Here is a 12,820-nt window from a genome sequence, read left to right as displayed (position 1 = left end):
ATTTTGAGGAAGGCACTCCAAAGCACAGGGTCCCCTAAAGTGTCCCTGCCTGGGTATAAGGACAGTGCTGATGGAGTGGTGGCAGGACCCTTTTCCTTTTCTAACAATGACTGTGACACATACAAAGATGGAATCTACTATAAAAGTTGAATTTTCCCTGGAATTGTTCACTGCCATTTTAACCACTTATATTTTAAAAATGATTTTTCTTAAAGAGTATAGTGATTGATTGGGCATGGTGGCTCATGCCTGTAATTTTAGGTACTGGGGAGACTGTGGTAGGAGAATTGAAAGTTCAAGAGCAGCCTCAGCAACTAAGTGAGACCCTGCCTCAAAATAAAAATAAGAAAGACTGGGGATGGGGATGTAGTTTAGTGGCTTAGTGGCAAAGTATCCCTAGGTTTGATCCTCAGTACCAAAAGATATGGCAAATGAAAATAACAAAATAAAATAATAAATGAAAAAAAAGAGAGATCTGGGGATGTAGCTACTAGTAGAGTAACCTTGGGTTCAATCCCCAGTACTGAAAATTTTAAAGTAGTATGGCAATTGAACATGAATTTTTTTTTAATTTTTTAATATTTATTTTCTAGTTTTCGGCAGACACAACATCTTTGTTTGTATGTGGTGCTGAGGATCGAACCTGGGCTACAGGCATGCCAGGGGAGCACGCTACCGCTTGAGCCACATCCCCAGCCTTGAACATGAATTTTTTAAGAGTGGTTCCTGTGTTTAGTATTCAGTGATGAAATATGTTGATGTTTAATTCCTGGCTGTCTGCACCCTGTACTTCTAACATTATCTCCTTGGTGGGAGCTTGTCTCTATATTTCTGATATGAACTTCCTTTCTCATCGTCTTTATTTGTAGTCATCCCTGGATGTTAATTGTGAACTATTTGAAAGATTAAAAACTCCGTGTCCATTTTTTTTTCTTTTTGATTTAGGAAATAGGGATGATATTGTCGCATGGAAGCCAGTGGTGAGTGAGCCTGATTGCATCTTTCAGTTGCTCTTCTTTTTCCTCCTTGTCTGGTGCTTTGCTCATTGGTCTCCCTCTTGCTCCAGCCCAGAGTACACCATTGGTTCTTACCTGGGATGGGGGAAGAGCACGTTGTATGAAAAATGCTTGGAGAAACTTACCTTGGAGAAAAGGAAGACACATACCTTTCAAATATCTGAAAACTCATGGTATGGAAGAGAAGAAGGCCTTATTCTCTGTGACCTCAAGCAGTAAAATTGGGTCCATGGGTAGAAATAAGAGGAAGATTCCAGCCCAGAGGAAAGAAAAACTATTATGTTTATCAGAAATGGAATGTGCTGTCTTGTAGTGACCCATTGACAAGTGTGTTAGGGATGGAATCAGACATGACTTAAATGGGGAGTTCATTTTTCTCTGACAAGTTGAAGCAAAGTATAAGAAAATCTGGTTAATATCCCAGGATTCCATAATATACTGACAGGGATGAAGCAGCCTTTCTGGGCGCTACCTTCTTCTCCTAGAGTCAAGTGGACCTTATGTTTTGAAATTATACTCTGGGGCTTTGACTCTTATGTGTGGCCTCTGCTTTTATGTGGTATTCCCTGTGTGCTCTGCTGCCATTCTCTCGCAAGAACCATTCTGTCTACTGATGTTGTCTCATCTTATGCTCCTGCTAATCATGGCCTCCACTCATGGTCCCTCTAGTCATCCCCTTGCCCAGGGTTCAGCTCATAAGTTTGTGGCTAAAGCCAGGAGCTGATATCTGGACTAGGTTAAGTCCTTTCCAATAGCTGTGATTTCATGCATCTACGACTCTTGCACATTTGGTTTGGAAGATCTCAGTATTTGTCTTGATTGGACAGTGAATCCCACTTGGGGAAGGATCATGGAATAATCTCACCACCATGCACCTCCTCTGTCTTTTCTCTTGTATAATCTTCATTGAATATCAAATTAGAGCAGAGTCTCAGGAAATGTATTTTGACCTGCTTGGTTGGATGAAACCTATCCTAACTTACTCTTGTCTTTTCCTCCTTTGTTCCTTTTTACCCCAACCCAATACCTTATTGCCATCAACAAGGTCACTGAGCAAAGCTTAGCTTCCCTACAGACTCTCAGATCAGAAGAGGGGCCAGTCCCTCTTTGCATCCATGCCGTTCCCATTTGTTTCAATGATAAGTTGTTTCTACTAAAAGAGAATATAAATTTTATAGATTTGCATATTGCAGAATATTTTGCTAAGTGAAATATATATTTTAAATCATTTAAAGAAAACTACAGGGGCTAGGGTTGTAGATCAGTGGTAGAGAGCTCGCCTAGCATGTGTGAGGCACTGGGTTTGATCCTCAGCACCACATAAAATAAATAAATAAAATTTTAAAATAAAGGTATTGTGTCCAGCTATGACTACAAAAACCAAAATATTTAAAGAAGAAAAGAAAGCTACAATGAAAAGAAAAGCGTGATGAAACTTAAGTTCATGTATTCTTCCTCAAGTGACCTGGACTTAGTGTGACTTATGCAGAGAAAGTTTGGGCCATGTTTCCAATAGTGGGAGTGAACACTTAGCATTGCCCTCCACCCACAGCTCAGTCATCACATAGGAGCAGAATCAAAATGTCAGTTGCTAGGCTGTGCCTGCCACTTATGCCCAGTGCTCCTCGCTAAGTCCTTTGTCTTCCTGGACTAAGATCCTTAACCTTTGTCACATCACTGACTTGGAGCGTCTGCTCGATCACCTGGCAGAAGTGACGCCAGCTCTGGAGTACCTCAGCCTGCTGGGTAATGTTGCATGTCCCAATGAGCTGGTCAGCTTGGAAAAGGATGAGGAAGACTACAAGCGATACAGGTAAGTGACTTATGGTGGGAGACAGGGAAAATAGTGCCTTTGGTGGGTGACATCATACTGTGAGGTAGGTAGCTGATGTTTGGTAAATATCAGTGAACTTCCTATGACAGTGTTTAATGTCTACCTTTTGGAAACCTAAAGCCATTGTCTCCCTTTGTTGAGGTCACAGGAGCCAAGAAGGATGCAAGCTGTTGGGTGGTCTAGGTCAGGGGTTGACAAACTTTTTTTTTTTTTTTAATAAAGGGCCAAATACTAAGTATTTTAGGTTTTGTAAGTCATGTGGATTCTTTTGCAATTATTCAGCTCTGCTGTTTCAGGGAGAGGTAGCCATAAATAATTTGTAAATAAATGAGCTCGACTCTGTTTCAATAAAACTTTATTTGTTTAAAAAAAAAGCAATAGGCCAGATTTGACCCAGGGCCTGTAATGTGCTAACCTCTCCTCTACATTGTAAGGTCTTTCTGTGATCACTTTTTGGAGAGAAACCTCTCCAAAACTTAGGGAGCTCATGTACAATTCCAAAAGGAAGTCCTACAGGCCCATATTGCTCCTCTCTAAAACTAGGCACCAGAGTTCACTTTGCTGGGCTCCAAGTAAGAATGCTTCTCTTTATTCTCTGTTTTCATAAACCAACTGCTTTGAAACCCCTGATCCAAATCACCTCTCTTAGGAAAATTATCTTAATCTTATCTGTTTTACTAAATTCATTTTCTTTCCTCCTCATTTTAAACTCAATGTGCTCTCATTCTTGATTATTGCTTTATAAATATTTTAATGATCTTTTGTATATGTAGCTTCTCTCTCCATCATGAAATAGGCTCTCAGTAATATACCACTTGAATTAATGTGAGAGGAAGGTGGGTAGGGGAGATAGATTTGGAAAGGCTGGGGAAAGAGCATAAAGATTTGAGAGGAACTTGTTCTTTTGGAACTTATATAACAATCTGTGGCCATGCATGGAGGAATGTATTGGGGTCATTCATTTTTAATAAAGGGAATGCTGTAAGAAATACTAAGTCTATTGAACATTGAAGATTTTTAAAAATACATACACATATAAGTAGGTTAGGCTGCAGCAGAAATTCAGTTATATTTCTTTATACAAAGAATTTTGTACTGTTAACTTCATTTTCTAGGTTTCATGATTAATTTTGGAGAGGTCTTAGTCTATCCTTAAATTATCTTAGAATAAAACTCCAACCCTACTTTTTAAAAAAAATGTTGTAAAATTTTCTCCATCATGAAGATTTTCATTTGGAATGTGATACTATATGTCTGAACATGAGTTCTGCTACAAGTATGGTTAATGTACAGAAGGTAAATACTTAACACATTTCTGAATCATCACTTTAAGTTGTTTAATCACGTAGAACTTAATTCACTTCTGGAACCCTCTTAGCAATTTTGAAGTATTTAGTAGCCTGATTTCAGGTATAAAGGGGTCACTTAAAACTTATTCAATCTTCTTAAAGATGTATCTTGGATGGTCAAGAGAGCCCACCAAATTTTCCCAGGTAAGTATTTTTAGTAAACCAAACACTGGTAAATTATCATTTGTTTTCTAATTTTTTTCCCCAGATTTTACTAATTCTATAAAATAACCTAACAAAATTTAAATATGTATGTGTGTATGTATGTGCTCACTTATATGAGTCTGATATGAGTCTATGTGTCCATATCCATACATGTTCATTCATTCATTCATTCATTCATTCATTCATGGAATCAAAAATTATGTGTAACTCTAACTGCAGGCAAGCGTTTTTTATTTATTTTTCCCAGAATGAGAGACGCAGTACGAGGGAAGTTTTCAGTTCCATGCTATTTGGTGTGATCTCAAACAGAGGCATATAAGGTTGTAAAATGAAAAAAATAAAAATAAAAAAGCTAATACTATTATTTTGTTATTGTAACTGGTCATATAAGCAAAATGTGAAGACCCATAGTGTAGTGTAAGAGATCAGATCAGAAGATCTGACGTGAGGACCATTTTTGGCAGTGGGGACCTTTAAAATGCCGAGGACCATTTTGATCTGTGGTTCCTTAATGGCCTTTGAGTCATCTAAGGCATTCTCATTCATTTGGTGGCAAATCCAATAGAACCCTCCACTGGGAATTCTGATGTTTAATTGGTTCTAGCATTCTGAGACACTCTGCTCTCAAGCGGCTGCCATTGTCCTTTACCATCTCACATCATTTCAAAGATTCCCTCATGTATTTCCCTCACTATTATATGTACTTGAACATGTAGAGAAGAGCTTCCAGTGGGTACGTGGGTACGGGCTGGTCTTCCTTTCTTCTAAATCCTCATCAACACCCAATGTAGTGGTGAACATGGAAAAGGGCCTTTGTAACTGCGGGAGACAGTTTGAAATTACCTTTTCTGCTTAGGAGCTAAATATTAATAGGTAGAGGCAGGGACCTTTGGGTACCTTAGATGCCCACTGCCACTTGGGATCAGATCCATTTGGGAGTGACAAAGGCAGTTAACAAGCAAGAGACTGTCATTCGGACTCAACCCAAGTCCTGATTATGGGTCATGATTCTTTGGAGAGGGCTTGATTCTATGTGAATACTCTATCTCCTGGGCTAGCCTGGGTACCTTCCACACCTGTCCTCTCCATCCCTGATCTGTTTCCCTAGAAGTACTTGAGGGATGGCACTGGAAAGGCTGCTGTTAATACACATATGCTAAAGTTGCCATGAGGGGCTGGATCTTAGAGCTTACATGCAGCCAAAATCACATCTGGTCAAAAGTTACCTTAGAAAATCCATACATCACCCATAACAATGGCAAGATGCTTCCACTCTGAGAGAAGCAGTAACTAAGAACAGCAGAGGGAATGTTAAATGTGAGTCCATGGGGTTGCACATTCACTGCACAGCATCTGATTGCAGAGTGGAATGGTAGGTCGATTCTCCAGCCCATTTAAGTTTTTTATTCGTTTGTTTATTTATTTTTATTTTTCATTGTTGATTTGATAAGCACTCGCCCTTGGATGAGGAAGAGAGAAATGGATGCATGATGCAGTTCCATTCTTGTGGCCTATGAGCCGCTCTCATTTATTTATTCTGGAGTTTGTGCTCCATTTGCCCCTGAGAAATTTTAGGATTTCACAATACGACTTTTGAATTCAGAGTTCCTGTGGCATTTGCATTTATACAAAGCAATGCAGCTTTGGTTTTTTTTTTTTTTCTTCTTTTGGTAAAATATTTCCCAGCCCTTCATCCACAAAGCGTGAGGTCTACCTTCTTTCTCACTGTTACCCACAGTCTAATAGTGGAGCCTCTATGTAAATTTATGTGACATTTTTCACTAGAAAATTGCTTAAAAATGAATGATATTTCTACAGTTTACTGTTTTTCACTTTAAGTACATTTTCTGACAATATGTCTTCTATTAATCATTTAAGCAATAGTAGGAGCCTTAAAGGAGTGTATTCAGAAGCAAGAACCCATGGTTCATTTAGTGCTGTCTAAAAAAATTTCTTATTGATTGGCATCCTCTGTGGTTATGTGATGTAATATTTATAATATGTCACCCAGCCATACATCAAAACAAGTGTGTCTGTTGTTTCATTTCCATGGGAGATGTTGATTTCAAAGGGGTCAGCCCCGTTTTAGGTCACATTGTGGCCAACCACTGGACCAGAAATGGGAAGTGACTAGATTTATGTAGCAATTGGCAATGGCATCACAGATCCTCGGGTTTCTGTCAAGTCTTTCCTCCCCTCCCCCTAGCCCACCCTTCTGGCTTCCTCACTTACCCCCTGTGCACCCAGTTGGATTTTCTTGGCACACATCCCCACAGTAAAACAGGCTCATTAAATTTCTATGTGAGCATGAACATACTGCCGAGTTGTTGAGTAGAGCCCTGGCCCTGCTGGGGGCAGGAGCGAAACCGTGCCTGGGGGTTCCCTTTGCCATTCATCATAGTTCATGGCTGAGAAATGTCCATTGCCGCGTTGCTATAGAGCTTAAGCCTGCCAAGTGCTTTGCTGTGTGGACACAGTGCTGTTGTTTGGGGATCAATATTGAATAGAAGTGAAGGTGGTCACAGCGGCCTTCGAGATTGGGGCAGGAAGAGAGCCATGAGGCAAGTCATCTAGGCCTGGACCACCAAGGTGCTAAGAAACCACATGGGGCCTCTGTGGACGCCCAACACCAGACACAGTAAGGGAATCAAGTATGGGAAGCTTGGGTGCTGTTGCTTATCTTCTCTTTCAGCCCTCTTCTTCCTCCTTTCTTTTCTGCAGAAAGAACAATGGCCCGAAGGTCAATAGTCCACAAGTGTTGGACTTCACATTTCAAACAAGGGGGTTAGGCTCGTGGCTCCCAGCTCCCTTCTGTTCCCCTAACCTTTGTCATGAATTCTCTCCTGCTACTGCCCATCACAGGTCGGGCCTCTCCTTCCTCCCCCCTCCCCGGCACATCCCTCTGTATTCCTTACAACTTTAAATTATTTAGAATGTGACACCCTTTCTTTGTTCCCCAGTAGGGAACAGCCCCTGGGGTCTGCCCAGTGTCTGTAGCACTCAGCCCAAGGGAGGGAGGGAGGGAGTCTGTACCATCTGTAGGCAGTCCTGGGCTGCCACCATTTCCCACCGAGTAGGGAGCTGTAAAACTTGTGGCTTACACAACCCAGTTAGCATTCTCCAGCTAATCTACAATCTGGGCTTTGAAGATCACAAGAAAGCAAAGGTCACGACCCAGAGATCAAAGTGACAGAAGCCCACAGAGTAATTGCCGGTTACCCTCTGTAGAGGGCCTTGGACTGTCCTGTGGGTGTATTGTTTGCACAGAGACTTCAAACATGCTGCCGGTGAACTGTGAGGGAAATCAGCTGGCCTTTGCCAGTTGTCAGGCGTTCATTAATGCTGTAGGTGAGCTCACCTCGGCTCATTAGAGTGAGATCATTGTCATCTCTCTGAGCATCTGGAGCTATTCCACTCACAGTGTTTGTTCATTACTTCTTGGTCTTTATTGGCTTTTTCTCACCACCCTATACCTGGAGGCGTGTTGGGGGGGGGGAGGTGGTTATATAAGGAAATTGGTGTAACAAGATGGGATAGTATGAATGTATTTGTTTTAAATCAATTCTGAGGCATGTAGACTTTAAGCAAGGTAAGGTTCAAAGGAGGCTTGAATGTCGTTTGGCCCAACCCTCCATGGTGCAGATAGGGAAACCGAGGCTCTGGAGGGCCACAGAAACAGAACCAAGATCACCCAGCAAAATAAGCTCACTGCCTGGGTTCTTTCCTGTGCCCTGTTGGCCCCAAGTTTCTCATTAAGAAGGTCTTCCCTCCTTTTAATTTTCTCCTCTTTTCAAAAGCCTTGGTCTTTCAAATAAGCAGCACATAAGCCATTGCTAACACTTTTTCTTTTATTAATGAGACATATTTAGCAGCTGATCAGTGCTTTTGATCAGAAGGAGATAGCCTATGTTATAAATGGAGTGGATGTCGTTAAGACAGCAGCAAAGAAGCGCCACATTTTGCTAGCATCCTTGCCCAGTTCTCTTGTGCTTTGTGAAGGGTTAGAAACAGTTGTTGGGTCCCCTGTGGCTGCCTTTTGGAGCCCAGGTTGTGCATTTGTAGCTTCTGCTCTGTCTCCCAACTCACTGTGCAAGGGGAAAGTGTAGGATGCCCTAAGTGGGAAGAAATAGAACATGTGCCCAGGAACCCCAAGCCTGGCCCCTGTAAGAGCTAGAAGCTTAGAGCTGGGTGTGGTGACACCTACCTGAAATCCCAGAGGCTGGGGAGGCTGGGCCAGAAAAATCATGAGTTGGAGGCCAGCCTCAGCAACTTAGCAAGACCCTCAGCAACATGGAGAGACCCTGTCTTAAAATTTAAAAAACAATTTTTAAAAGGTCTGGGAATGTAGTTCAGTGAATTCAATTCTTAGTACCAGAGGGAAAACAGACAAATAATTAAAAAAAAAAACACCTGGAAATTTGCTATTTCTCCAATAGAATGTCAGAGAAAGAAACATGGTAGCCACCCCCACCCCATACTGCAGATACTGGAGACCCATCACGGGTTTTTCTGTGACTATATCCTCTTCCTGGGGTAATAAGTTGGGGTAGGAGGAAAGATCATCTCTCTCTTTGAGGTCTACGTGAAAAATGCCAGAGCACTGGGATTGGAGCAGGAAAAAAAAAGTTGATTTTTGGTGCAAAACAAAGAGAAACAAAAAGCTTTCCAGATGTATCTTTTCTCCCCATTCCAGTCTTCCTCTCTCCTTAGAGGAGTCCTTTAAAAAAAATGAAATATTCTTCATGAAAAGAGAGAGTACCTGGAAAGCTCTGGGTGCTGGTCTCTCACTTTTGAGAAATCTCTTTTCTGGACAGAGACAAATGGGTGTGTAAACACCTTCCCAGGGCCCCCTGCTCTCCTTTTGATAACCTCACCTTCCATATCACAGCCAGGAGTGGCTCCAACTCCCACCACCCCAGCCCTAGGGGCTTCCCCCCAGCCACCTTGAGAAGGTCAGGAAAATTGGAGTCGCCCTCCGGAGCTCTGGACGTGAGACTTGGAACTTAGACGGATCTCTTTTCATTAAGCAGTGCCCCGGCTTAACAAGCAGTTTTATAAATCTGAAGCTGTCTCCGGGTGTCGCAGGATTTATAGACGGAGGTTTCTGCCATAAAGTGGTTTATGATGGCTGCCTTCTGTGTTATTAGTAGCTGTCTCTTCCTTCAACCATTGCTGTTTGATAATAGCCTTAAAACACCCAGAATTACTTACCTGCAAGCCCCATTCCCGATAGCCCCTGTTGACAGTCTGAATAAGTTTACTGCCCTTTTGTTGTACTTTACCTTCAAAACAAACTGATTGAACCATCAATAGCTCTCGGAAGCTGACAGAAGGACGTCATCTGGACTAGCCCTTGTGATTGCAGGTTATCTGGGGGAGTTAACCTTCCCGCATTGTTAACTGAAATGTTTTATGTACTATGCAACTTTAGGATACGGCTGTGATAACCCCAGTAACTAAGTAATACATCACGGTAAAGAGATTTTGGTGCAACAAATAACCCTGGATTAAATTTACAAGGGTTGAATTGATATTGTAAAAGCCTTCATTCTGTGGCTTCGGGAATCCTCTCTTGTATTTTTATGGCAAACTTGTATTACACTCAGGATTGAAGCTGCGCCTTTTGACACCCTGTCATGACCCAGAACAAAGGGAAATAGATCTCCCAAGACCAGGATGGGACAGGCAGGCAGGAAGCCCACTGACTTATCACTTGGCAATAATGTGTGGAGCCAGAGCTGAGCCATCATGGGGCAGGAGGATGTGGTAGACCAGGCCACTGTCTGAGCTGTGCGAACCACAGACACTGGGCCAGGGCGGATTGCTAGCGGGACCTGGGAAGGAGACCGTGGGCCGTCTCACCACGCTGCTCATCATTCCCAGACTGTTATTCCTCATGCTGTTATTTTCACGAGGACATTGGTGCTCAGCAGGACAGCAGCAGCAGCATCACCTGGGAACTTATTAGAAACATAAATTCCAGGCCCCACTCCAAACCTCCTGAATCAGAAACTCTGGGGATGGGGTGCAGCGACGTGTGTTTTAACAAGCCTCCGGGGGCTGCTGATGCCTGCTCAAAAGTCGAGAACCGCTGTGCTAGAACATAAGCTCATTGAGAGCAGAAACCTTCTGTTGTGTTCATCACATTTTTTTTTTCCCCTCAGCAGCTCCTGGCAGGTGGTAGCTGCTCTATAATTATTTGTTGACTGTGTGAGTGAATGGAAGAAGGCACCTCTAGCAGAGGCACTTTGCACCCTGGGCCGAGCCTCACACCCCACTCTTGGCAGTGAGTCTCCCCAGTTGTCCCCAGACCTCTCTGAGCAGTGACCCCCTGGAAGCCCAGGCTGGCCCCACAAGGTGGGAGTCCACTCACCCTGAGCTCCGGGGGTGACTGGCAGCCTGCGACATGGGCTGTCTCTTCGATTGTATGAGAAGAGCACTCAGAAAACAGCAGCTCTTTGTCATCTAAAATTTCTAACTAGCTTAAAAGCCAGCACCTCTCTCTGTCTTTCTCCTTTGATTTCAGGGCTGTGATCCAAAGTGAGGCGAAATGACAATGTGCGGTCTGTTGTCATCGAGGTTCCTGCCAGCCCCGTGAAGGCATCTTTCACTCCATCATTAAACATTGGCTGATTTTCTAATACTGATGTTTTCTTCACCTGAATATTCATCTTTTCCCACCCTACACTTAGTGGGTGTCTTTACTCCTTGGAGCGTCACTCCTGACATATTGTTGCTGTCTGTACATGTCTTTATTTGAAAGACTCTGTTGTCATCGAGACTTTGCCGCTACAAGCAGAAGATGGAAGTTTCCTCTGACAGTGTGAGGCCGGTGGGGATTCTACTGAGGAATAGAGAGGACATCGGGGCCCTTGGGGACACTTTCCTGATTTTGGAGGCGGTTACGGGGGCATTTGGAGAGAGAGAGGCTTAGGGAGAGACAGGAAAGGGGGTGATAGATGGAGGCCAGGGAGGAAGCAGGAAGGAGGGAGTCCAACTCCAGGTCCTCAGACTTTGGGGTGGACAGTGTGCCAGAGGAAAAGCCACCCCGAAGAAGTTTTGCGCTGTTCTGACTTGGACAATGAGGAACACGAAGGCTGTCACTGGAGGCTTTTAAACTGTTATCTCTGGCTTTTGAGTGATCCCTCAGGTCTTTAATCTGGACAAATATATGAAGGGAACTTGGAGACAGGATCACCTTGAGAAGGTGGGTGGTGACTCTGGGAACCCCAGGCTCACTGCATACCCCAGGCAACTCTGCTTCCAAAAGGCTAAGTGCTTGTGGATTTGGTTCTTTGAAGTCTGTTTGAGATTTTCTGTCCCTTCTTTCCCCCTTAGATTTCAGTTATTCAGAGAGTGTTGCAGGCCTCTTTCTCTCCACTCCCATAACTGCTCTGGTCATACCCTCTGGCATTTAGCTACATTCATTTCTCATTTCTCTGTATGAATTTATCTTCCCCATTACACTAAAAACCTCTTTGACAGCGGGAACCATATTATAATCTCCTCCTTATTGCTAGCACCTGGCACATAGTAGATGCTCAAGACATTTAGGGAAACTAGAATAAAGGGTTATGTTAATGAGTCTGTTCTAATGTGAGTTTTTAAGAGGTGGTGAGGATAAACAAGGAAATTTGTCCCTGCCTTCAAGAAGCTTATAGTTTGGCTAAGGACATCAATGAACACCAAGAAAATAGAGAAGTATGGTATTGACAGTGTACTCTAGGAAAGCTGAGGGAGAAGAAAGGGATGTGGGCTAGAGGTGAAGAAGTAACTTTTGTGGAGGTTGGGGCTTGATGATGGGTGAGTACTGAGGTGGTGGGTGCAGAAAGGAAGTGACAGATTTCCTTGGAGCTAATCCATTGCTCTTGACAGTGGCTACTCACTTTTTCTACTTAAGCAGGATAGAGTCTAAACAGTTGCTTGTTTGATTGATGGAGCATGGGAACTTGATGGAAAGCGTCTGGTTTGGTAACTCACTGATGTGGGAGAAGTATAGACAGGTGTCTAGATTATGTATGGCCAAGTATATCTTCTCGTAAACTCCCTATCTATATCACTTAAGGAGAGTTCATCACCCACATTGCCACTGGCTTATTCCTGCAGTCCATAATGAATACCAAAGCGTCTTCGCAAAGGGAAGAGAGGCCACCGAGCAGTTGTTGGGCTATTAATATCCCTTTTTAAATCAACTCTCCTTGCTTCTCCTTGATAATCTTCATAGTGCCAGTGTGGCTATAACCCAGTGATGATGTCCTCAGAGCAGATGTCCTCAGGATCCCTGTCTGTATCCTTGAGGAAGCATTTCTCATCTTCCCCTGTTCCTTACTTCTCCCATGGCTGTCCTGGTTATTACATTCTTGTTGATTGTCTGGATGGAAAATAAAGGTCTTGTGTCTGAGCTCCACATTGAAGACATGTTATGGTCTCAGAGATGAGACTGATGCAGAGGACTC

The 12,820-nt window shown here is 43.0% G+C and overlaps 1 protein-coding gene across 16 annotated transcripts in view; it reads left to right on the top strand.

The window, feature by feature from the left end:
- Lrmda (leucine rich melanocyte differentiation associated) overlaps positions 1 to 12,820 on the top strand; it is a 994,383-nt gene that overhangs the window by 561,036 nt on the left and 420,527 nt on the right. For 14 of the 16 annotated variants that reach the window (XR_013435025.1, XR_013435024.1, XR_013435022.1 and 11 more), the window contains one exon: positions 2,692 to 2,829. The exons of 1 other annotated variant lie outside the window; for it this stretch is intronic. Coding sequence is in view for 12 of the 15 variants with exons in the window: in XM_078039765.1 (XP_077895891.1) it covers positions 2,692 to 2,829 (138 nt within the window). In the remaining 3 variants the exon portion in view is untranslated. The remainder of the gene's footprint in view (positions 1 to 2,691; positions 2,830 to 12,820) is intronic. One more of the 16 variants, XM_078039699.1, reaches the window with a different exon arrangement.

Source organism: Ictidomys tridecemlineatus, chromosome 1 (genome assembly GCF_052094955.1).
Source record: "Ictidomys tridecemlineatus isolate mIctTri1 chromosome 1, mIctTri1.hap1, whole genome shotgun sequence".
Classification (NCBI taxonomy): domain Eukaryota; kingdom Metazoa; phylum Chordata; class Mammalia; order Rodentia; family Sciuridae; genus Ictidomys; species Ictidomys tridecemlineatus.
The sequence above is the reverse complement of the archived record's forward strand: the minus strand, read 5'-3'. Positions and strand labels throughout refer to the sequence as shown.